The sequence below is a fragment of the Sylvia atricapilla genome, chromosome 3 (assembly GCF_009819655.1).
Source record: "Sylvia atricapilla isolate bSylAtr1 chromosome 3, bSylAtr1.pri, whole genome shotgun sequence".
NCBI lineage: Eukaryota > Metazoa > Chordata > Aves > Passeriformes > Sylviidae > Sylvia > Sylvia atricapilla.
This window is the reverse complement of record NC_089142.1, coordinates 30,074,538-30,101,685: the sequence shown is the minus strand read 5'-3', so window position 1 is coordinate 30,101,685 and position 27,148 is coordinate 30,074,538. Positions and strand designations below refer to the sequence as shown.

General features: G+C 41.2%; 1 protein-coding gene and 1 long non-coding RNA gene across 3 annotated transcripts in view; one reads left to right on the top strand and one right to left on the bottom strand.

Annotated features, from left to right (window-relative positions):
- The window catches only part of KCNQ5 (potassium voltage-gated channel subfamily Q member 5), a 277,646-nt gene extending 259,762 nt beyond the window's left edge, over window positions 1–17,884 (bottom strand). For both annotated transcript variants that reach the window (XM_066315020.1, XM_066315019.1), the window contains exon 1: window positions 17,524–17,884. In XM_066315020.1, the coding sequence (XP_066171117.1) occupies window positions 17,524–17,879 (356 nt within the window). In that variant the 5' untranslated portion in view covers window positions 17,880–17,884. The remainder of the gene's footprint in view (window positions 1–17,523) is intronic.
- LOC136358887 (uncharacterized) lies at window positions 863–21,816 on the top strand. Its single transcript, XR_010743174.1, has 3 exons — window positions 863–1,007; window positions 7,474–7,608; window positions 21,800–21,816. It is a non-coding gene; the product is annotated as an uncharacterized lncRNA (long non-coding RNA).
- Window positions 21,817–27,148: the final 5,332 nt, after the last annotated feature.

Genomic DNA, 27,148 nt, shown 5'->3' with positions numbered 1-27,148 from the left:
ATTTACACACAAGCAATTAAGCACTTAATTGTATTTGATGCAGTTAAAAATTATCTTTTCAATAGCACCTTAGTCTTAAAAAAAAAAGCTTTCTTGTATACTTTTCTGTTTCAGTAAGACAATTACAGTCAAACTGCTTTCCTCTCCTAGTGACCAATTCAAACCTGATTTTTAGGAGCCAAAAATTAGCAGCAGTGAATAATGCCTGGAAGAAGCTGCTGGTTTCAGTCCTGTTCTCAACCGGTACCATGCACCCAACTGCAGTACCAGTAATCAACACACTTTTTAGCAGGCTGGTCATGCAAAGCAGACAACATAAGCTACAGAAACAAAACTCACTTTCAACAGCATCGTCCCAGGACAAGGTTACAGAAAACAGAAGTTTTGGAATTTAATGATTATGCTGGCTCTATATAACTGCTCCAAAGTAATACAGGACACTGATATTTCCACGAATGTCCATCTGGCATATTTAATATGTATCAAAGTTGTATTCACTAAAATGAAAAAAAAAAAATACAAAAAGAAAACAGGAAGGGAAAAAAAAAAGCAGCAGAATCTCATAATTATAAAGCTCATCAGAACAAATAAAAATATAATTCAAAGTTAAATGGCACTAATTTTTTTTACAAACAATTTTTAAACCCTCCCTTGTATTTCTGCATTTTGTGTGCCTGGAAAGTTGCACAAAACATGTTGCTTCAGGGCTGCACCTAATTATATTGGACATCCAGAAATAGGTACATCTGACTCAGAATTTCTGCAGGCCTTGCCAACCAATCAAACCATAAGAAATGCAAACTATGCTTAAATTAAGCAATAAAACACTGCGAGTTGCAAGTTGTAACATATTAGCATACACCACACTGCAAGGAAGAACTCCACAACAGGAAGCAGGTTCTAAGTATATCTGTAGCCAGTACTGCTGAGAGTACCTCCACAACTGTGACTTTACACAACTTGAGTCACACTGAACATTAGAGAACAGGACGAAACATCAAATGACGGTAAGTGCACTAAAGCAGCGATACCTTTAATTACCAGCTGTTAGCTCTCACCTTTTTAAACCTTTATAAATGTAAGGGTCTTTCCTTGGATGATCATACTTTTCTGTAGACAATCTTCCAGACAGATTTAATTTCTTAATGACAAACATAGAACTCGTACAAAACCAGACCTAAGTTTCAGCTCATGCTGAGAATTTGTCATTTTACCTTAAGGTAAATTTATGAGATTGGGCACTGTATTTTGCAGTGGTCCAAGGCAGGTGGGCAATGGACCAAAGAGATGACCACAAAAACGTCATGCTTGTCTGGGACTGGTCATTCAGAAACATCTCAAAGACAGCAGGTGCAGCTGAGCTATTCCATTTTACTCTTTCACAATACTATGCAGGCAAGTTATGTAAATCAACTGGACCAAACATGATCCCGGAGATTTCAAAAGAAAATATATTTCATCATTAGAATGTTACAGTATTTATTTTCATGCCTCAAGGGTATTATTAATAACTAGCAATTTACACAAAGTTGCTAGAAAATGCACAAGACAAACCAGAAAATTAATCCTCAGATATTTTCAACTTAAAAGCTAAAAATCAATCCTAACTGTTAGAGAATGGTCTGAGACAAATAAAGCAATTACAGTTATTGATAACCACTGCATACACAGGCAAAGATATCAGGAATTAAAGGAGAGACCAGTAAGTGATCCATGCCAATTTTGAGAACTTTCCACTAACAGCTGCTGTTCCATTGCAGTCCAGTCATTTGACTAACTCGTAAGGTCATTTTCTAAATGGGATGTGATAAGTCTTAAGTTGGAGTTGCAAGGAGTTCTCATAGTTGACAGCTATGTGCCAAGCAACGTGGCAAAAAATTCCAAGCAATGGGACAACTACACATCAACAGCATTATAATAATACATGTGGATTTTTAGATTGATAATATAAAGAACAGTTTTCATCTATGTTCATTATGGAGCAAACTCTGCTATTAAACACTGCTTTGCACAAAGGCTGGAAATACAATAGACAATCAGCTATCAAACTAAAATACATTTAAGAGCTATTTGAACAACTGAAGTATTTCCTATTCATTTTACATTAGAAACATATCCAGATCTCCTTGCCTGTAAAAGAACAACCATTTTTCAGAAATGGATAAAACTGTATGTAGCAAAATAGGTTCTTTTGTACCATATCATTTTCCAAACTCTATGGTTACTTTTGCAGCAATATTTCAATGGCTACTTTTCAAAACAAAGTATTTTGCCACTTACAGTCTCTGTAACTCATTGCGAATGATTAAAGCAAAAATGTAAAAACACTGTCTGCAGTGTACTGTGATATATTGCAGCTGCAGGTGATTTACCATATAATACACCACTGCACAAGCAGTAACTCCTGAGGCTGCACAAGATGAGATGATGCGGGGCTGATAGAAACTCGCACAATTTTTAAAAAAATTATACAGCACTCTTAGAAAATTCAAGAATAAGAAGATAAAGCATCCTATTACTTTACAGGCATTTTGCTTGAGTAAGAGCTTCTGGATTGAGCCTGGAATTAATGGTTAGTAAACAGCTTTAGGATTTGGCCAGCCATTTGTACCTGCTAAAGACTTCTTTATCCAAAAGTACTAGTGTTTGACTCAACAAAATATAAATCATGCTCTCTGCTTTCATTAATGGAGACAGCACTGTACGTCAGCGCTTTTATATATACATATATATATTTATAAATAACTACATGCTTGAAAGCATCAGAGAGTTTTCTGAAAGCCAAAAGAGTAAATGCCAGGATGGTGCTGAAATTTCCAAGGAAATAAACCATGGTGCTAAAAGCTGTACTCTTTTCACCCTCAGCAACATCCACAGGATCCTGTTACAAGGGTGACCATTAGTGAGCCTTTAGGTTCCAGTTTCTTCATCTTCTGAGGGAAAACTTGAGTTAATCAGGGAACACAAAGATAAGAAAAGATCATTAGCCCCTTAGGAAATCAACTGGGCACAAGCAAAAGAAAAAAAAAATTGACTGGCAGAGTAGCTAAAAAGCCACTCAAATTCAAGTCTTATGTCTTAATTTTGAGTGGTATATTAGAAAACACCTACATACTCAAAGAAGAAAAAAAATCTTTTTTTCACCTTTCCATTGGAAAAAGATTTTAGAAACACTTCCAGCTTAAAGGCCTGATATGATTCTCCACATAGAAAGGAAAAAAATTCCAGTGGGTTTTATTTGGGCTTCTTGGGTGGGGTTTTTTTGGGAGATTTTGGTTTTCTTTTTTCCCCTCGGGATACAGGAGCTGACAGTCTTATTTGTCTTTAGGGAAGACAAAGGTTTGTTTTAATAAACATGTATTAAATTATTCAATGCAGAACTGAAACAGCAAGCACAGTGGACTCAGTCTACCTCGACACCTATCTACCTTGATATATATCAACTTTAAACATCTGTCATCCAGAGGTTAGTTTGTAAGAGAGAAAAACTATTTAAGACACTTAGTTACAAAGACCTGGACTGCTGTTTCGTCCAAGCTCACTATCAAAAACACTCTTTTCCACTCCTGTTTTTGAAGAGTTTGCATATAATTTATGCACAGTTTTATATACCAGAAGACACAGGGATGATATCACAAAATCAAGTTGATCACTTGAAAAAAAGCAGTATGATCATTTGAAATTAATTAAACTATCTCAAGAGAATTAAGTTCATCCTAATTCCATACTGGAGACTGCAAAAGTATACAGATGTAGAAGTGTGTTTTGGAAGAAGCAGCTTCCTAAAAACATACCTGAAAATGGACAAACTACTCCAATTCATGTGTATCTTTCTCAAATATTGTCAAGCCCTAGGATTTTGACAGCAATTTGTTTCAAAGAACCCATGAGACTGATTTCAGTATGTTCTTCCATGGTATCCTGTTTTCCCCACATTCTTACCAGTCTCTACCACCAATTTAATTTGGCAGGTTTTTTATCTCCCAACCTCAGAGAAAATTGCAAAACTAGGTGTATGTTTTTATTAATTCATTATTATTCACTATCAATTCATCTGCATCCTAGTCTCCCTGACACATGCTGAGAAGCTGTGCTGCCATTCTGCTTGTTCTTCTACCAGTCATCCATTTCTCCATCTTAGTAAATTCAGACAAAGACAAATAATACAGGAAGGAGACTCTCATCAACCACATGATAGTTAATCTTCATAAAACTGTTAAACAAGGAAATTCCCAGCTCTTGCAACAGTTCAGCATCCGCCAAAGTAAGTGTCACTTTCAAAAAGTGACAGGAAAAAACACATCACAGGTTTACTTACAGTTTTACTGAAGTTGGGTTTAGTTGCAGTAAGTTAGAAGTGCACTCATGCTAGTCTACTGTCAAGTAGTTTATTGGTACATGAAAAGCACTCCTCTCACATGCTGCTGAGGGCCTCAGACCCAGCAAAAAGGAACAGTTCCATTTGTTTCCTTCCACTTAATGAATCATGCAAAGCTGACTTTCTGGTTTTGTTATTCACTTATAAATGCAATTTTAGAAATTAACTAGCCAGATATTTTTACAGCTATTGAAAGTGAAGTCACTTTCTCCCCAGGCAAGGAGGGAGCAGTAAGAGGAGCTGCTGAGGAGTAAGGGTTATACAGCCACAGGGGTGAGCACACATAGTACACTGCTGAGTCCAGACAGAAGGAGGTTGCAAGAACCGAAATATTAAGAGTTTGCAAAATAATTTGAGCTGTGGTAACAGATAGGTCATACCTTTGAGATATTAGCTAGACAGAGATCATGTTAGGAATTATAAAGGTCCATCTCAACAATGATGTCTGGGTTATTACCCTGCATAAAAGCCAGTGACAATTGTTGTCTGCAGTGATTTAGAAAAATGCAGGATTATTTAAATGCTTGGATTATTTAATCATTAATTCGTATATTCTTCATTTGTTACATGAAAGAAACTTGCAGATTGGTAAATTACATCCTCCAGAACTGTACCTCTATGTGCCATTATTTTCACAAGGTGTCCTAACAGTTTTTGAGTGTTCTTCATTAATTACTGTTTTTAATCAAATTAACATGTTAATGATTTTTTAGAACATGTAACCAGCAATTCCCAAGGCTAGACTGCAAGATAACAATTCTATTCTCCTGCCAGAAGAGAGCATGAACGGTACATGTAGTGATTTGTTGCCACCACCTGCACACCCTCTAAAGGTAGGGAAAGCAGCCCTCAGTTTGAAATTAATCCACAGATCCATGCTTGGAACAGCATAACCTGCCAAGGTCACATATCCATTACAGTATGCCTCACGTTTAAAGACAAGGCCAAAAGACAGAACTTTATAATTGAGCCACCTCAAAATACTGACTACAGCAGATACCCTGCAGGGTCACAAGCCATGACTCTGTGATACATGCTGCACTGTGATGAAGGCAGTCACTGGTTCAATGCAGGATGCTAAATATAGACTGGGAGATGAATGGGCCTCTCTAATATACTGATCCCATTTCCAAAACCAAAATACACTTCAGATCTCTTGACTGACTCTTCTGCAAATTGCTTCCAAATCTTTACAACTGTTCCCATTTTCATCCAGGATCGCTTTCATTTTCGCTTACTTCATAAAGATTTTATACTTAAGACAAGGAAGAACACAATTTTGTCATGGATTAATAAGCCTGAAAAACACAATCAAAATTTTCTAAAATCATATTTCTTAAATAAATGAGCACTCTGCTGATAAGTTTTATCTTCCAGGTAGAGATCATATCTGCAATGTCATTGTCTTATTTTAACATATCTGAGTTTTCAGTCACTATCCATTATATCATTTAACTCCCAAAGCTGGTGATAAAGACAAGCCAAAAAAACGCCATGACCCTCCACTGTGGTGAGCTAATTTACAGATATGGGCATATGAAAAATCCTGGAGAGCAAAATCATACCAAGGATTTTTCCAAGTAAATACTTTTCCTCTAACGCTTACTGGTATTGTGCTCAGTTTTTACAGTTACTTCAGCTCCAGATTTCCCATTCATGAACAGCAGCAATAACAACATTTAATCTAATATTAATACACTTTTAGATGTCTTTTATATTTCATGTGTATTATTAATTCAGTTATGGTTTCAAGGAAAAGCTCCCTGGACAAGAGTAAGACTGACTGAATCCCTTTCTCAAAAAAAAAGTCCCTGAGGACTGCATTTCTCACCGAGTTTCTGAATTCCAGAGGGTATTTCAGATGCATCTCCCCAGGTTTTCCTCCAAGTGTAGATGTAGCCATGCTGGAGGTCAGAGACTGGACTGCATCTTGCTGTCCAGCTGCAGCACTTCCCATGAAATGACCTGTAAGAGCGGCTAAAATGTGACCTTAGCTCCAGCAAAGACTGGATGGGAATAAACTAGCTGAAGGCTCAGCTTCAGCAAGATTTATATGAATATTTACCAAAGAAAAAGCTATCAGGAACACAATCAGGTAGTGTACAAAACTTTCATGTTGTGATATTTCCTCAGATCTGCATACAAGGTCAAGACCTCAATGGAAGAAAAATGTAAAGGTCATTTTATTGGTTTGTTTACATGTTTTATTTACATATAAATCCAGTAAATTGACTTATACTATTACTTCAACTTTCTCAAATAAAAAAACACCCAAAAAACAGGTAAAAGGGGGGAAAACTATTAAAAGCTTATTATTAATAGAATACAAACCCATTTCTAACCTGAAAGAAATATATGGTATCAGTCAAGTACTGTTACAGTCAAGTACATTCATATAGTTTCCTTTTCCTCCATGATTGTGTTTCCACCTAGCTAACTTCTGCCTCTGCAACACCACAAATTCTCTCACCTCATAACTCTCCTCATGTAGTATCTCTGAACAGGAAAATCTCACGCAGAGTGCCCACATATAATGTGGGAGCATTAAAGATTTCAGATTAGGCCTTCCTCTCTCGGTAGAAAAAATTCTCAATTATAAAATCTCTCTTATTCAGATGGGTTTTTGCCATCATTCCTGAAGGAAAAACAGAGCTTTTATCAATGTTCAGTGTGATGGTTTCCAGTAATTACTCTGTAAATCTATTAATAACACCACTAAAAAGTATGTCTAGAAGCATTTTCAGGATGAAAGTCAAAATTCCTTCCAAAGAGTATTTGTAATTCAGGACCATCATCTGTCTTCATAGTAGCCAACAATAACCTCTCAACTCCAATATTCCACTCAGCAAACAAATTATTTGCAAAGAAAAATCATGAGTTTAGTCAGCAGTCAGCATAACCTTTCAGGAAGGATAATTCCCTTCCAGACGCTATCTCCAACCACTAAGTGAAATCTCTATTGTCCAAGCTTAAGAGGAAAGAAATATATCTGCTTGAGCAAATTGTATTATATAAAAATTTGTATTATAAAAACAACACCCTCAGACATTAGCAAAGCTGTTCATCTTTTATTCTAAATTCTGCTTCATTTTCAGTCTGCAGATGTGGCTGGGACATATCAAAGAGAGAAACAAGCACAGAATTCATCAGCTAGAAGCTGAATAAGTGTAATGGAACTGCCTTGAAGAAGCAACATTTTATTAACATTTTTAGTGGAAAAAAAAGTAAGTGTGGCCACCAAAGGCAGCAGAAAGGCATGTTGAAGTGAGGTGGGGGTTGGTCTCTTTTTCCAAGTAACAAGCAATAGAACAAGAGGAAGCGGCCTCAGAATGTGCCAGGGGAGGTTTAGATTGGACATCACGAAAAATTTCTCCACAAAAAGGACTGTCAAGCATCGGAACAGGCTGTTCAGGGAAGTTATTCACTTCCCATCCCTAGAGACATTTAAAAGACCTGTGGTAGATATGGAACCCAGGGACATGGTTTTGTGGTGGATTTGGCAGTGTTAGATTTACAGTTGGACTCTATGATCTTAAATGCCTTTCCCAACCTAAATGATTCTGTGATTTTAGGCTTCTAAATTCTCAGAACTATATTCAGAAGAGTCTGAGGGGCAGAAAAATCCTCCCACTGCCAGCATAGGCTCCTCCTTTCTCCCTCCCTGTTGCACAGACACCTGCAAGTCGCTCGTTCCCACACGGCTTTACATTTCCTGCCATTTGTAGAGACCCTTCTGCACAGAGCTGCAAAGAGCAAGATTGTGCTTCTTCCCATGGAAACGATTCTTCTGGTACATGTGAATAAACCTGACTCTACAGATAAATATCAACTGCAGAGAGACATAAACAGAAAGAGACTTCTTTCCTCCTAACAAATTGAGACTCCTTTCGACCTCAGTCAGCATAACTTTTTTGGATGTAAAAGAGTTTTTCAGTCACTGTGTGATTTTTCTGGAAACATGGCAATTCCTTTTCTCCAGTGCTGGGCTACCTGATAAGAAGAGGACATCACCTGCTTACCAGCCTGGCAGTAGTGTGAATATCCCACCAGCCTCATCAAGCCAGCTTCAACTGAGCCATCACCTGTCCTGTGACAATGATGATGAGTCATCACCCTCCTGTGACAGGGCACTTCCAGTTTAAAAAGATGCACTTAGAGAGACTTTTCTCACAGAGTGGTCTATATTTTCAAACTCACTGCCAAGGATCAGTGACCCTCCATCCCCACTACCTACAGAGATGCATCCAAAACAATACTTCATCTTAATTTTCCCCCAAAAGACCCTCTCAAGTACGCCAAGACTCCTACCCATATTCAAAAAGGCCCAGTAGTAACTTTTAAGTGCACTCCTGTCACAAGAGCTTTGAAGGGAAAGATTTGTGCATTTACTTCTAATGAGTGGTTCTCCGATACCACAGTTATGGATGAGCTTAGACCCATAAAGCAATTAAATTTAATGCCCTAGGAGAAGTTAGATGCTATTTCTGACTGAATGACCTCAAGAGTGTGTGCAAGTGTTCTAATCTATGACACAAGTGAAATAGGAGAAATTTGAATGTGTTTGGTAGCTTTTTTCCTTCTCAAAGCATGAAGTTTTTATTCTCTACATTTGGTCATATTTGACTCCTGGCACTGTCTGTTCTCTCCATGTGGTATCAGGTATGACTACCATAAAAGAATTTCAACTCTACAGAAATCTCAAAAGGCATTAATATGTTTGCTTGGTCAAACTATGGAGTCTCAAAGCAAGAAGGAAGCCAAGACAAACAGGAATATATTGCTTAAATCAAGATGTGGGCAGTTACTGAACTTCCTTTCTTCATTATTTCTAATCAGTTTAAGAGCATGATTCATTTGTTAAACTTCTTTCTGTACAAGTGAGAAGAAAAAAGTGAATTACCCATTGAATGCACAATAGAATAATGAAAGGAAGCTGCAGGTACTTCATGCCTTTGAAAATTATTCAGTCTTCAAGAAAATGCTTAGAGACATATTTATGTCCATCTCTGTTAAGGAAAATACACACATTCATGTTTGAAGATTTTCTTGGATGAAGTCCAAACAGAAAATTTCAGATATGTCTGGCTGGAGGACTGTGTCCATCTCTGAATCACTGGACCAGACTGTATATATTAAGAAACAATCACACAGTCTTTCAAGCAGAAGACAGTCTGAGACCACAGTTCAGTGCCCCAAATGATGAACGTTTTGCTGAGCTTCCTGTAACGCAATTACACTGCAACTCAGATAGCTATCACAAGATAAATCTAATGATCACCAGAAAATTGAAAATATTTCTTGATTAGGTGCAGCTGACCTATAAGACAGCCTTTGAACTTTTAATTAATATCTTTAAAGGAAGGGAGAGTTTGCACATGAAAGGGCAACTCCTTAAAATTATTTTGCAATTGATAAACTGTACAGTTCAAGAATTTTCTACCTTAACTGACCTGTGGTGGCAATCCCTTGGGTAATCTACATCTGGTCCCTTACAGGAAATCTGTAAAACCAACTTACAAAAAGAAGTAAAAAATCTTGCAGAGAAAACAAGGAGAAAAAAACCACCAAGTTCCCCCAAACTCAATATATTTTACATAAATGTTTACAATTGTTTACATGTCTGCAATTGACTCTCAATGCACAAGCATTATTTTAAAAAGTCAAGAATGCATGCTGTATTGCGTTAATGGTTTGAGAAATGGTTTGGCTGTTAATGTTAAAGGAAAAAAGTAACATTTATTGTGAAATAAACATCTGCCTTATTAGTAGCATAGTAAATTATGTCTACTATGTATACATGTTAAAGATTTTTGATAGATAGTGTAAGTCATGCTTTCTACTCCATCTTTTCTACCTGAGAGCACAAGACACAATTTTGCTTCAATTAAAATCAATTGCAAATTTCATTACTTTTTCACTACTTATGTTAATGAAAATATGAACCATATAAGGATGCTAAACATCTGGCAAATAAGTTTTACCTTTGAATTAATAAGAAATAACTACCTTACCACAGTGATATTTATTTGCACTGTCAGCAGTTTATATTGTCTAGGAATAAAAGGTTTTCCTTCTGTATATTTTCTCCATAAAAAGAAGATTAATAAAGTAATAAACCATGTACCTATCTTTTCCACTGAAACAATTATGAAAAATTTGACTGCAGTTTTTATGAGTATTTTTACTCATAAAAAGTTAAAGCATAACTTTAATAGTTATGCTTATTCTCATGAATAAGAGAAATTACTATTATTAATTGAATGAACACAGATATCTCACTTGATGCTATGAATTATTTGAGATTATTGCAAAGTATTAGTTAAATTGTACTTTCATCCAATTCAGGAAACTTAATTAAGCTACAATCAACAGTATAACAGGATGAATAGCTATTAAAAGTATAGTCAGACTTGGAGCATGGAAAGAGCATCAAGTCTGAATAGATACCATGACGTATTTCTGATTTAAAAAGTTGAACAACACAGAAACTTTAAAAAGTGTCCAGGGAAAAAAGGTCTCTAGATCATTAAATATTGTCCAAGGGCTACTTTGAAAATCTGTCACACAAATACTCTCTCACAGCCAATTAAAATCTTTATAAATTCTTTCTTTGATTCACTAAAACCACTTCTCCTTTGAAAACACATATTTAATGCCATACTAGAAATTCATATACCATCCCTCAGAATAATTGTGTCATTTTGGGAAGGTTCTCTCATCATACAAGACCACAGAAAGTTTCCCAAGAGTCCACACATCATAAAAGACACTCAATAAAAAAGACAAGAAATGTCTCACCAAAGACTGGCACACCAAGTAAAGAAGAACTGAGTTAGAAGTCTCACCCCCTCATACAATACTCATTGCATGGATTTTGTGAAAGGAGAAGAAATTACAGCAAAAAGATAATTATAAAGAAACCTCTTAACTCATTACTTGCTTTAAGATGAGGAAGATTCTGCTGGCAAAGGTTGTACATTTATTTGAAACTCAAATACTAACCTACTATCCACCTTCCTAACCACAATTTCTAATCTCATTTAAGAAATAAACTTCATAACAAATAGAAGGAAGTCCACATGCATGAACATTCCCTGATCCAGGTTCTGGTGACTCTTTCTCAAGAAGCCTATTGTAGTCTTCTTTATAGAAGCTGTGGATCAATTTTGATTTTTACAGAAAATTAGTTGCTTCCTCCAGATCACTACTCTTGGGTCAGAAAGTAAGGCCACTACAAATGAGAAAAATTAGTAGACCAAGCCTCAAAAAATAAATGTGAATCAGCATTTTACAAATGTAAGCATAAATATTCCTGATACTTATCTACTGAAAAGCCTGAGGTGGACAATAATGCTCAGAAAAAAAACCAAACAAAAAAAAAAAAAAAAAAAAAAAAAAAAAAAAAAACAAAAAAAAAAAACCACATCAACAACAACAAACACAACCCTTCTGCATCCCAAAAAAGAACCAACCAAAAATAAAACGAAAAAACACCCAAGTGAAAAATAGAAGCTAGATGTTATTTAGTGCCCATGACAGGGTTCCAGGACAGGTCTGCTGTCCATGAACAACAGGAAAGAGAAGGAATTAAGCATGGCTGAGAATTTAATCTCCTCTGCCAATCACAAACCAAGAGGAGGAGTGAGTTTAAAGGCTGTTACATTGTTGCTCTGGTCAGTACACAATGACAGAAAATACCTGATGTGACCATGAACACCTATGAGCGCAGCTAAGAGAAAAACAGATAACTTCACCTGATGCAGAATAATCCAATTCAGGCTGGGAACCCACTGTTTGGGTGGCAGGCCCAGCAAAAAAAGCACTTGTGTGGACACAGGAGGTTTAGCAAGCCAACAAGCATGCTTTCATCAGAAATAAGGCAAGCAGCAAGCAACTACTTTAGAAGACTGGGACTAGAAGGCTGAAAAAGTTTTCTTCTCTACTCAGCATGGCCTCACATTCACCCAGTTGTGATCCTTCCCAGCTGAACAAAGATGTGAAGGAGACAGAGGAAATGTTGGGGAGTAACCAGGATACTCAGGAGCCTTGAGCTTTTCTCTTGGAGCAGTTGCTGAAGTTGAGCATGTTTGGTCTGACAGAAGGGTGATCTAACCCTAGCTAGTAGCAGCCTACATGTACTTGAAGGTAAATCACAATATTGATAAAGAAGCCAAAATCTTCTCAGCAGTGACAGAACATATATAAAGCGACAATGACCGTAACTTGCCACTTGGGAAGTTCAGGGTGTCTCTTCCAATCTTTCACTTCCCATGTCAAACCCTCTGTTTTTTCAACAGGCAGGTTGAAAAGTAAGTAAGGTGGTGGGACCTTCATCATTAAGACTTGTCTAGACAAAGCCATTTCACATGACTGAGGAGAGCATATCTCCCAGCTGGACTGGGTAACTTCCCAAGGTTCCTCCAAAACAATGTGTAGGTGAGAAATATGCACATGTATAGAATCACAGACTGCATCAAATGCAGTAAATCACTGCAGATTTATACTGAAGGGCATCTAAATATCCGCTTTTATTCATTGTCCCTGAAAGAAAATGCCTACTAATATTTGTGTGCTACCGTTGGAGTTTTAAATTTTTATCTCCTCAGTACCTAATAAGACTTGACTTGCTACATATTTATGTTGTCAATGGTATTATTTTTTAACTGTATCATGTCATTATTTGTTTTTACAAACATATAGAAATATATTGTAACCTTAACAGCACCAGATCCTGACTCTGAAATGGTGCCTGAAAAGATGAAAGCTGTAGAGTTACCCGTAGAGCAGGAACTAGTTGATTAGGTGCCACAAGACAGAAAAAAGAAAGATAAAATCATTTGTCCTACTTTCAGTAGTATGAGAAAAAGCAAGTCCTTTGGCTGTTGCACATGATTGGTTTTCTAATCAGAATATGGAACCTCCATTATTACACGAAGGGCATGGTGTGATGCAGCTCTGTTAGCTCCCATACAAAGACCTGCTGTTCAATAGCTGCTCTGATCATTACTGCACTATATCCTTTATGGCAGACCTGGCAGGATAAAATAGCTAGTTAATTTTTAGATGGCATCATTACATTTTTTTTCCAGAAATAATTTTTCAGTCTTTTCTCATCAATAACACAAAAGACAAGAATAATATCATTCAGGCTCTTGCAACTCAACCAATGCTATATTTTATCTCCTGCAGCGGCCAGTGGGGGATGTCCATGAAAACCTATCAACACAGGCCATGCAAAGTGCTACTGCCCTTGTGCATGGACCATATGTGGGATTTGGAATTCAGAAGCTCCCAGAGCAAAATCTGTTAGCTTTGTAAAGAGAAGGACATCCCCACAACAAATGTCAAAGACTTCTGCATGGAATGCATTACAAAGAAGTCAGTAAGAAACAGAAACTTTATTATTCCTGAAATAAATCCAACATGTTAAAATAGGAAACTTATGCAACTAATTATATCCTACCAGTATAAACAGTATCAAAAGGCAGTGTTTTATTCTGAACATCTCATGCCATCTCATTTTCAGAATGGCAATTAAGAACAAAAATAACACAAAGTCCTTATGATAACTGAAAATGAAACCCAGAATTACATTTGCAACAAATCTGGAATTCCCCTTTGATCATTCTAAGTCGATGGCTGCACATTTTTATCACACCAAACAAGCCATAATAAACTGCAACAGCAATAACAGAAAGAAATCCTGTGACATCTCAAGATAACGCTTTTCAAAAGTTACAATATCATGGCTTTTTAATGTAAGCACATGTGTTAAATATGCACATGGCTCCATGTGTAGGTGATGTGGTGTGGCATAAATATTTTACTAGCAGGAGTTTAAGTTACTGACTCATTACACCCAAATGGTATGAATGTTCTTTTCTGATTTCATAAGTGTTCATATTTTGGTGCCCCTGAATGATTAAGAACCGAAAACCTGTGCTGCCTGAAAAGAAGATTTTCAAAAACTTGCAGGAAGGATCTTAAATTTTAATAGGGCTTTCTGTGTAAAGAACTACTTAGGTGCACAAAAAAGGAGTCAAGAAATATGTCATTTACAGCTCTGCTCCGCAGCATAACTTTACTGAAATCAAAGGCTTTTGCCCAAGAGTAACTTGTTCCCCTAGCTGCAGAAGTTTGCTGTCTTTTCTAGAATCTGGCAGGTTTGTATTTACAAATAAACTAACCAATTGACTTCTGAATGTAGGTCACAACACTCATTCCTTAGGTGGCTGGCCTATTTATATCGTATTTGAAAGGGCAAGAAGAAAAAAGAAGAGCTAACTGGGCACACTTCTCAGCTCTAAAGTGTTTTTCCCTATGGGAGCGATACATGAAAATATCACCGCAGGAATGACTGCTCATTTGTTACAAATCTTCAATTCCCTAGTTCCTATTTAAAACACAAACACGCAAATCTAAATTGCTAGATCAAAGCCTTTAAACCAAAACTCTGTAACCACTCTTGCATTACTTCAACCTGCATAGCAGAGTGAGGTTTCAGGAGACCAATGATCTACTCATAAGGTCTCACCCCAGATAGCCCATTCCTGTAACAGAAATAGTACAGAGCTATAACAGGCTCCACTGCAGTCAAGAATAGCTTAGCAGTGGTAGAACCAGACATCCCCTCCATGTACTTTGTAATGTCTTTGCAACACTAAGCTACTTATCTCAAGACTTCTTTTTTCAAATAGTTGCGGCTTTTTTATTATGTTTTGGTATTAATTCTGTAAGAAAGTCTGTTTTCCAAGACGCAACTATATTTGATCGGGTGGCTGGAAAACATTGAACCTGGAACACCACAAATTTTTATCCTATTATCTGACTGTAATCAAATCAGAATTTTACAAAAAACACTAAAATAATGTGTAGACTGGCAATAAGGATGACTGTCAAACTGAAATCCAATGGAACTTCATATGCACCTTAAATACTGTATCAGTGACAGATACTTTAAGGTAATATTATTACTGGGTGTCTTATACTACAGTAATGTTTCAATATCTTTCACACAGATCTGTTCAGATAAAAGATGTAATGTTGGCATTACATTTGCCAAAATTGCTATTTGCAATTAAAAATTAAAACTGGCACTCTTTCTATGCAGGCAATTATCTAAACGCAGCTGGCAATCTTCCTTGTTTACAGCGCTGCTGTGTCATGACTCCACTCCCTTTGGAAATTTACCACCTTTTTTTTTTTTTTTTTTTTTTTTTTTTTTTTTTTTTTTTTTACAGTTTAAACTTGTCAGCTGTATTTCCAACTTGAACTTTTCTGGTTTTAAAGATTTCTGTCACGAACTCAAACAAAAAGGTCCAAAACTATAATTTGCAGATTTTGTAAGGCAACTTCAGGCATGGCAGTAAAATGATTCCTAGTACATATTTTGGTTTTTGTCGAAACACTAATTTACATCAATCTAGGCCACAGGAAAACACCTGTAAGAACCCAGACAGCAAAATGTACCAAATAAATGCCCTCCAAGAAGAAAATTTTGGGTATAAGAGTTGATTTTCAGAGTAAAACTGAAATAATGGGAAGATCCTCTAAGTGGACAAAAATAGTTTTACTGAATTATATATGACATTAAGCATATATCTAATATTTGCTGTCTGTAGTAATTGTCATCTACTAAATTAATCTATCCACAAAGTATCTTATTAATCAGACTGCCATGTTTTTGGCACCTTTTTACTTACAACAGCTGCTATTAAAGTAAGATTTGAGGGTTCCCCTACTGCTTGGAGAGGAGCATTCTTTATGCTGTCAAACAGCTTTCAGTGAACAGTTGCTTTTTTAGTGAAGATGCTGCAGCCACTAGCTGGATTTCCAGGACTATCGTGGAACAAATACAGTTACTTACAGCATATCAGATAAATATTCTGATTCGTTTATGATGTATTTCCTGTAGTCAGACATGACAATACCTTGTATTATATCCCCAATACAATTCCTTCCTCTGCAATTGGTCACGTTTGCTCACATATATGCGACCTATTGTCACGACTCCTTGTCAGACTGTGTTGCATGTTTTGCTCAGCCATCCAAAAGGATTTTGAGTAGGGCCTTTTCCCCGATTATTATCAAAACCCATAAAAACAGATGGTTGCTAATGATATGAGGGACATGGCTGACTCCAAGGATGCTGCAAGCAGCGACAGCCACGGGTCCCCTCGCACAGGTATCCCGGGCAAGCTCTTGAAGTTAAAGCGGCACAAGTTTCGCAGCGCGGTGACAGTACCGCTCTCCACTGAGCGATGAGACGGAACATTTATTTCTGTCACGGGCTTTTGCAAAATGAGGGCCACAGGAACCGTCACTTGCTCAGATCAAAAGCTCAGCAGCGACAGGCACCGGCGGAGAAGCCGCCAGAGCGGCGGCCGCTCGCTGCACCCAGCCTGGGGCGGCCCCCGGCGCTGCCAGCGGCAGGTGGCCGCACCTGGGGCGCAGCTTCCCGCGGTAGCACCCGCGTGGGAAGGCGCAGTCACCCGCACTCCCTGCGAGGCGGGGACCAGGCGCGCCCGGAAAACACGCTGGAGGCAGAACCGAGCGCTGCGGCTCCGCGGCGGTAACTTTTCAAACGGCAGGACAGGCGCCGCGTGTACCGCTGGGGTACCCACTGAGCCCGGCCGTCACGGAGAGGACCCGGCAGCCGCCGGCACCCCTCGCTCCATCTAACCTCGAGGCCGGCGTGTGGCATCACCGGGAGCGCGGCGCGGTCTCCCCTCGCGCTAGCCGGCTGCCTCGGGCACCCGGGAGACCAGCGAGCATGTGCTCCCCGTGGGTTCTCTCTGCCGGTTCTCCCTGCCGGGTGAACCGAGCTTCCCCCTGGGGCTCCCATCACCTCCCACCTAGGGCTGCGCGGGATTTCCCGCCGCCCGCGGAGAGCCGCGCCGCAGGTGGCAGCGGCTTCCGCCCCTCCGCCGATTCCTCCCGGGCGCTTTCGGCGCGACTCGCGTCCTCCCCGTGTCCCGGCACGAAGTGATGCCCGGGGACCGGAGGGGCAGGCGGGGAGGTACGCGCCGCGCCGCGCGGCGGGGCTCCGCTCAGGACAGGTGCAGGCGGCAGCCCGTGGAACGGACGGGAGGGGTCGGGAGAGGACAGGACGGGACGGAAAGAGCGGGGAGCGGGTCGGTACTCACACGAAGGCGTGATAGACGAAGGCCCATCCGCGGGGTCGCTCCAGCACGTTGTATAGGTAGTTCTGCAGGCGGCGGTACTTGGCGTTCCTGCGGCAGCTCGGGCCGCTGCTGTACGAAAGCGGCTTCCCCAGCAGGCTCATGCGGGCGCCGTGCTTCCCGCGGCGGCCCTCCCGCAGCCCGGCGGGGGCGGCCGCGCCGCCGGTGCCCAGGAGCAGCAGGCCGTCGCCGCGGGCCGCCGAGCTCGTCAGCGCCCTGCCCCGGCCCGACTCCACATCCTTCATGCCCGCTGCCGCGCCGCTCTTCACCCAGAGCCCCGCGGAGCCGCCCTCCTCCCCGCCGCCGTGGTTGCGGGGCATGGCATCACCCCGGGCGCCGGAGCGGGCGCCGGGGCCGCGGCGGAGCAGGGCGCGGGCGGCGGCGGCCAGGCACCCCGCGGCAGCAGCCCGCAAGAGGCAGCGGGGGCCGAGGGTCTCCGGGCGGCGCCCGCGGGGCGCGGGGGCGCGGGCCACTTTGGGCGCCCGGCGCGGCGGGCCGGCCTGCGGCAGCTTCGCGGGGGCCCCGGCGAGGGAGCGGGCGCCCCCCCGGGCGCGCTCTCCTCCCGGGCGGCGGGGCCCTGCCGCCGGTCCCCGCAGCGCCGCCCGGCGTGGCTCCGCGGCCCGGGACGGGCAGGAGGGAGGGAGGGAGTGCAGCTCCTCGCGGCTCCGGCGGAGAGGCCGCGGCTCGGCGGTGCCCGCCGCCGCCCGCTCCCTCGCTGCCTCCCGCGTCGTTTGGCCCGGCCGGGCCGGGCAAGCTGTTGCTCTCGCTCCGAACGGCGGAGAAAGTCGGCGAGGCAGGCGGGCCGGTGGGGGCAGCCGGGGGCCGTGCCGCTGGGCGCCTTCGCGTCCCGGGGCTGGAGCGGCAGAGACGGCGGCGGTGCCCGCGGCGGGGCGGGCGGAGAGCGGCCGGCGGGACGCGGCGCCCGCGTTCTACGCGCGCTCCCGGGAAATGTCCATGTAAGTCCGAGAAAGTAACAAAACTGCCGTAAGTCCCGGCGGCGGTGTGGGGGAGGATCAGCCGGCGGCGGGAACCCACCGCGGGCAGGGAGCGCCGCCGGCCCGGGCGGGGCACCGCAGACGAGCCGCCGGGTGTCCCCCCGAGGGGGCGGCGCGGCCCGGCGCTCCGCTCCGGCGCTTCAGCCGTGTCCCGGCCTCGTGCGGCGGCGAGACAGCAGATCCCAGGGGCAGCGGCGGGCCTGCCCTTCCTGCGGGCTCCCCCACGGCCCCCGTCAGCTCCGGCCCCGGCGCGGTGCGGCCGGAGCACAGCGGTGCCGCCGCTCGGTGCCCGCGCTGCGCCGAGACAGCGATGCTCCCCCTGCCGAGCACGGCCCTTTTACGCCCCGCCGCATCAAGGTGAGCTTGCGGAAAAAAACACCACCCACCCCGGCACCCGCAGGCGCGGCCGCACCGCTCTGCCCGCCCGGCCGCCGCACCGCGCTCTCTTTTCCCGTGGGTTATTGCCCGTGCTCGGCGGGCGACCCCCGGCCAGCCCCCAGCACTGCCTGCGGCGGGCAGCCGCCGCCCGTGCCGCTCCCGGGGCCGCAGCTCGGCAGCGCCCGCCGCCCCTCGGGGACGCCTGCGGGCCCCGCGCTGCCCGGGGCACAGGACGAGCCACCCCTCGCACTTCAGCACCCACTTCACGAGAAATAGCTGCATGTCACTGGTTTTGCAGCCTGAGTGCCACGATGTGAAAATACGACACTAATTCCTGAAGTGTAAATGAAAAAGTAAGGTGTATGCTAATGTTAAGAGCAATTCAATAGAAACATTCAAAAATTGATTTTCGGGACTTTTTCCTTTGTGCTGGCTAATTAGAGGGCAGGCTCTCAAGCTTGGGTTGACACATGGTCTTCATCTCCCAGAAAAGAAGGAACTGTAAGACACATCTCATGTTCTGGCAGTGAAAATTAAGTTGTGCCCTTACTAATGCAACATGGATACACCACCAGCACTTAATTCATTGCTGCAATGTGTCCAATCCCATTCAATCAGATGTCTTTAAATGACAAGTTTAAACTTCTTATCTTCACTACACTTTCTCTTCCACTGCAGTCCACTTCAGGCAGGAGCTTTCTAACATGTGAACCACAGTGGCCACTCAGACTCATGATAAGGGATGGCAGAAACAGCACACATGTCAAAACAGATGTTAAGTAGTTGATACAACTATCCACAGAAATCCTATTAATATTTAAGCTTTCCAGTGGCACATATCTACTCTTCTTTCTTTGAATTGTAAATTGTGTTAGTTAATCCTTCATTTACTACTTGTTTGCATTTCCCTGGTTTGATATACGCAAGTGTTTATACTCTTCACTTTTCTTACCCCTGTGTACTCATTTGCAGCTGAAGATGCACAGCATGCCTTTACCATCAGCCACTCCTCCAGAACCATGATTAGATTTAAACTCTAGTGGCCTTAGTCACTTGATTTGAGGGCTGATACTCAAATTCTTTGGAAAGCCAAACTTCAACCGAGAGCACGTGGTCCAGCCCTCTCAGCCAGGCCTCTGTCCCAGGGGCACTAACCCTTGAGCTTTGTTTAATTGCTGGGGTGGGCAATGGCACAGCTCACAGCAACTCGTGTGCATCACTGTTGATAGGACTGAGGCTTTAAACTGAGAATTGGGCCAATAAACTCTGAACATTACTGAACTTCAGTTCCTGATGTACTTTTTGTTATCCATTAAGAAATATTGTTATAATTCTGTGCCCTCTAGTGGTGCTTAAAATCATCAATTAATTTAAATAATCATAAGGAAAACAGTCTGTGAGCACAAGTTGAGACAGTATTGAAATGTAGCCATAGATTCTAGAACAACTAGAAGCTAACAAAAGTAATACAGTTAGTGATGAATTATTTTATTTTTACAGTGTGTGAACAAGTGTATTTTCCCATCTGTTATCTGTTATTAAGTAAATCCTTTTAAAAGGATGTATCATGAGAAGACATTTATGGTAATTAATCTAATCCCTACTTGTTCATATGTCAGATAACCAGGGCATGATATGCTGGTTGAATGCGGAGGAGATCATTAGCACCCAGGCAGCTGCCAGCCCTCTGGCAGGCAGAGGGGCTGTGCTGTGCAACAAAGCTAGTCCTCATCTAAGTATTTATTGCAAAATACAGGTCTGCATTTATAGGACAACAAATTCCCCTGATATTTTGGCTTCAGACTATATAATACCTACAGAGATGAGTCGTGTGAAATTCTAGCATGTCCACGTGGTCCAAGGTCATCCTGGGTTCAGATGTCAGTAAGAGGATCTACTTGACGAAATCTCCAAGGCAAGAACATCCCAAGGAATCTTGACTTCTCAAGGCTGCAGGTACAGTATATCACACCTGCAGAGGGACAAGGAAAATGATGCGCTAAAGTGCAGCTTTAGAGTCACTTATTACTGTGCTTTATAGCAAATGTCAACAGCATGTTCTTCCAGAATTTAAAAAAAACCCCAGGTTTTAAGATTGCATTGCATTTTCCAAATGTGTACATCAAATGTTACGTATCCTGACTTTTGGAAGGATCAGCTGATACATATAATCTTTTTTGATCAGGAACCAAATGTCACATATGTTTGGTATTTTCAGAGGTTTCTTTCCAATGAGTTACTTTTGATATATTGTCTTAGATCAGTGTTTCTCTTTATTTTAATTAGAGGAAGCAATTTAAACAGCAGTGGTAGTCTCTTATTCCCTTATTCATAATTTTTTTTCCTGGAGCATGTACACTTCTTTTCTGAGCCATCTACTATGGCAGTTTTGGGGTTAGCTATGCTAGAATTTCAAGCAAGCCTTCACAATGACTAAATTTGCAAATAAGTTACAAGAATACTGAAATACACTTGGTTTAATTGTGACACAGGGCAGATAATAATAGAAGAAGAACTTTGTTACAGAGCAGAAATGAAGAGGGAAAGGAAGACCAGCCCCCTTGGAGGGCACTAGGCGGAGTTCAGGAGGCCAAATTCACTTTGCTCCATGTTCCAGGACAGATAGGATCTGGAGCCTATCCACATCAAATCCAAAGTACCTGAGCATGTAGCTGCCTCAAGTCACTGAAAGATACTTACTGAGCTGATGAAAACCAGCTGAACATCAATATGCAGCTTTTAATATTTACATGGATTTGAAGAATCTCTCTGTCTTTGTGCCTGAATTACGTATCTGTCACAGGGGGTGGTAGCAATTTTTTCACAGAGAGAGGGATTGTTAGCATAAATTTATGAAACAGTGTAAGATGCTCAAATGCAGCAAAAGAGGGAACAGTAGAAATCACGTACATGCTGTGGCTGCTTGAAGCAGAAAAGCAGCCAGAGTGCAAGCTGGAGGGGCTCTGGAGCAACACCTTACAAAGGTCGGTTTACTGTGGTATCATGTTTTGAGTTCATTTGAGTTCCTTGTTAATAACCTTTTCATGTTATATAATAGTGCAAGGTATCACATATGCTCTGGTTTTGCATCTCTTTGTAAGATTTTTAGCTGTCTGCCTAATTGTATGGAGAAGGGGATACTCATAGCTATTCTTGGTAGAAAACATACAAGAGTCAGGAATAAGTTTCCAAAGCACATAGGTGTTAAGAATAATTAATTTATTATGTTGACCTGTTGTGTAGCCTATAATACATGGTATGCACCTCCAGGAAAACCCAAATTAAGCATCACTATTACGTAACAAACCATGAGCAAAAGTCAGATGAGGTGAACAGCCTGTTAAGATGCACATTATACACTGTCCAGTCAGCACATGTAACATGCTAGCAGCTGTAGTGGGGCTCTGATATTAATATTAAAAAATGTTGGAATACATTGCATTAATATTGCAAGATGTTGGGATATTTTCCTGCAAGCTTTTTTCACGTAAATTAAAACAGCAAGACTGTCAATAGCATGAGGCATTCATAGACTGAACTCAGCAGAAAGGGTGGCCCAACTTTTCCTTCCTCATGCGATCCCTTAACCCTGAACTCAAAGGAGTACCTTCAAAAGAAATTTAGTTTGGTGCCTCATTTATGTGCTGATTTTGATGTTAAACTGCTGCGAGGTGCTAACTTTGAGGAAGACCTGCCTCCACAAAGAGCTGTCCTGTGACCAGACTTTCATTCCAAGCAGTTCATCTCTGTGTCACTACCAGCACAGGCTAAATTTTAATCAGAAGACAAGACATGGGTGGCCTACTCACAGTACCTGTGCCTACTTGGCTGCAGGTATGCTAGAAACATTTCTGCCTGGTAACTGCATCTATAAAAACCAAGGCCAGTTCCCAAACTGTTAGTAATGAACCTTTCCTCTGCCAAGAGATGTTTGATCCTTCCCAGCTAGGGGAACAATTTGGCCCCCTCTCCTCACCTGGTCATGATCAATGGCAGAAATCCTGAGCCTTACTTCTGTGTCGACTGGCCTCCCTGACTTCTAGTATTTCCTGTTGCTCATCAGATATTAATCCCCGATAAGGGAATTAATTTATTCCATTGATTCCTACTTAAATAAATATCTAAACATCACTCTCCATTAATAAGGCATGTCTCCCTGTAAAGTCATTATCTGACCCCAAGACTTGCTCTCCTTAATGGCTCTACTGTTCATCTCCTTTTTGTCCCCTTTTACCTTCTGGGTTTTTTTTTGTTGTTTGGTTTTTTTTGTTTTTGTTTTTGGGTGTTTTTTTGTTTGTTTGTTTGTTTTGGTTTGGTTTTTTTTTTTGATATTTTGTCTTCCTTCCTTCCTTCCTTCCTTCCTTCCTTCCTTCCTTCCTTCCTTCCTTCCTTCCTTCCTTCCTTCCTTCCTTCCTTCCTTCCTTCCTTCCTTCCTTCCCTCCCTTCCTCCCTCCCTCCCTCTGTGATGCAACTATCTGGACTCCCAAACAAGCAGTCTGGTGACAAAACAAAGCCATATGTCTTGAAAGGTGCAAGTCCTGCCACAGACCACTACCACTCTTTAATCTAGCAAAACAAGTCATGTGACAAAGAAAAAAACAGAAGAGAAGAGAAGAATAGAGAAGAGAAGAGAAGAGAAGAGAAGAGAAGAGAAGAGAAGAGAAGAGAAGAGAAGAGAAGAGAAGAGAAGAGAAGAGAAGAGAAGAGAAGAGAAGAGAAGAGAAGAGACAAAACCAAAATCCAGAGTGTATACAGAGAACTGCAGAACAGTTTACAGCCCTAAACTGAGAATATAATACAAATAGAATAGAATATGATTTTTTTTTCAGATAGAATGGTTTGTTTATTGGAATACATGGATTTTCAAAATAATACTCCTCAAAATACATAGAAGTTCTGAAGAAAACATGTCAATCAAAAATGTCAGTGTTTATTGCAGATTTTATAACCAACACAGTTTCTACATATGAAAATAACTCCTTTGGATATTGCCTTCAAAACTGTTTGTTTTCAAGCAGAAGAGTGTAGTTTGGTTAGCTTACATGTCAGCAGTTCCTTCCAGCAGGCAAGGAAACAACCCACAGCAGACTTGAAAAAATCCTGCAAGGTCAGAATACAGATACTTAGAAATTCATCAAGAGGATTTTTTTCCAGTTTTCTAGTGCAGGAAAGTGAAGATCTTGTTGTTGTTGTTTGGATTTATTTTTGGTTTCTTTTGGTATGTAGAAAATATTTTGTGAAATTTTAGTTTGATCCCTAGAATTAGCAAAATTCCTTTAAGACACAGTGATATCTCATCTTAGTTAGGCATCCAGGGATGTACCTGAGAAAAGCTGGTGGCATATAAATTATCAAAATATATGAAGTGTATCTCATCATGAGCTTTTCCTTTAAACTACAGTGACCTTTATATTTACCAAACATGGACTAATGGTCACCTCCTCTCTCTCCATCTCTGCACATCTCTTCTACTTATACTACGGCAGCTCAAATTTTAAAAATTCCTATCCAACTGTGGCCTAATCTTTGAAGGATTGATAATGTTTGGACATTAATATTTTAGAATCATCTAGTTTTTTCTCTTCCAAAAATACATAGAAGCAGCTCAGTCTTCAATTGATTCAACTGGACCCTAACTTGCATTTATGTTGTTTGTTTCTATATACTAAATATTAGATAGTGGACTATTACTCTCCATGGTCCAAATAATTTTTATAGAAGTCTGTGCAGAATATCATGGAGAGAGCCAACTGCTTCAGGTGCTCCCTCAAAGTTTTTATGCTTCAGAATTGCTGAACATCTCTAGGTGTTGATCCTAGGCAGCAGAGCCATGCTGAGGCTGGAAGGAGTTCTCTGACCACTGACCACTGGGACAAGTTGGCAGCATCACTAATCTCACATATGGGATACAAGAGGGGATACTGTCTGTGTGCTTCTGGAGAGTTTAAAAGGTTCCTTGTTTGGTGCCCTGCCTTCTCTGACCCTCATGCGAACACACCTATACACTTCATAAATTATTGAGGTGGTCTAGTCCTGTCACAGAAGTCTGTTTTCTGCTCTTGAAATAAGACTTAAAATTTTAGGGGCTAAAGCACAGAGTCTACTGTCATCTGAAGTCTTTCTGAAGTTCTAAGAGGGATTTTATATTGTCTAAAGATCATTAGTTGTTCATTTGCATACAAATGCTCTTGCATCTGAAGTTTTATTTATAGCATAAATGTAGAACTCAAAACCAAATTATGGTAATTCATTGTAACTGAAGTAATATTCTTTCTAAATTAGATGGCTAATCATTAGCATAATATATTCTGAAGGGGCTTTTTAAAATAAAAAATTAATTTACTGCCCTTTTTCATAAAACTGTAAAGGTATTTGGCCTTTTTGATGTGCCAATTCAAATAATTTGACAGCATCTATGATCCTCAAAGAATTTGAATAAGATGTGCCCTCTGAGTCACTCAGGTGACATAACAAGAACTTACTCATAAGCTAGAGGCACCACAGAAAGCAGCAATAAATGAGAAGTCTGTGACAGTGTGTGCTTCCATGAGTGTATCACAGGACAGGCTGGAACCTTCAGTAAGAACTGTATGCTTGAGACTCCTCTTTTCTACCACTGTGTTCCTGTTGAATTCAGTGAGATTCATTTCTGTCATGAGGTAAACCATAAAGAGATGGAGACAAGAGTGTCTAAGGTCGATAGGGCCCTCAAGAGCTCCTCTGGGATGTGAGTAAAGACATTCATTTAGAGCTGTTGGAACCATAGCACATGAGAAAAGAGTACCTTCTTTTGCTTCCACAGGAATGGTTAGGCACTTATAGACATTCTTAAATCTCATCCTCAAGCATGCACTTCAGAAGTCTTAATCAGGAGTAAGGTGAAAAATGGGAAAGGAAGTGTTAAAAGGAATCTAAGTGATCTAGTGAGTCTGTATGACAGGAACAACTAAGATAATTTACAACAGATAAGCAGGAATCATAAACATGGGTAATGAGATGATAGTTCAGAACAGGGCTTTTTCCCATACTGCTTAAAGGGGTGATCTAAAAGCTGGAGGTAATTACTGAGCTTCGAAGTGGAATAAAATTAAAGCTGTGATATATCTAAAGCTATCTTGTTTCATGTATCCACATATATCGTTGTCTGCAAGGAAACATAGGAGCCAAAAGTGGGTTTTAATATCCTTGTAGGGCAGGGGAGAGGATGATTAAAATGCTATAGGGCAGACTTACTAGACAAATATTTGCATGAGAAGCAAGATGTACAAATACAGGTATAAGGAAAAACCCATGATCTTTTACCATGAGGGTGATGAGACACTGGCATAGGTGCCCATATAGGTTATGAAATCTCTGTCCTTGGAGTTTTTCAAAGCTTAGGAGGCCTCAAGGACATAAATTTGTGTTGGGCAGGTTGAAGTAGATGACCTCTAGAAGTTCTTTCCAATCTAAAATATTCCATGAGTCTAGATGACCTTGGGCAATGAATACTTTATGACCTACCCTGTGAAATAAAAACCCATTGATAAGTTTGACCTGGTCAATACTCTAAGGACACGTAAGCATCTGTCACTGCTGATACCCTGCCCCTGCTGCAAAATCACAAACCTTACGTGCAGGGGGCAGGGGGTTGAAAGGATAGCAGTGGTATCTGCCTTTGGTGTAACAGCTCCTCCAATTGCCTCTCTAAAAAGGAGAGAGAAGCAGAGAGAATGACAGGAGAATGAGCAGAGAGAGGCATCATAGCACAGTCCCATGTGAGCATAACCCTGAAGAACAGCATGAGGCCAGGTGCCTGCCCTGTCTCCACCATGGGTCCCAACCCTCTGAAGCCCATTGACTTCCCATTCCTTTCTCCTGCCCTCCCTGCCATAGCAAACATCCTTCCTTTTCTTATCTCTTTCTTTTCCTTGTGAGATGGTTTGAACTTGGCTGAATTTTTTGCAGCATGCCTTTTCAATATTAAGAGATTGTGGGTGATGATTTGTTGGAAACCTTATTAGCCACAAATAAAAAGGAAGCATTTAATTTTTTTTAGTAAGGGACTCATTATTTTAATTGCCCTACATAGTGGACCATTTAAAGAAAGCATTGAGTGCTCCCAATTTGAATATTATGTTTTTGTTAACGTTTCCCTGCTAGGGTGTTGCAATCTTTAGCCCTTTTTAAAAATCCTGATCAAACTTTACCTCTGGTGAATAGGACATTCCCATTAA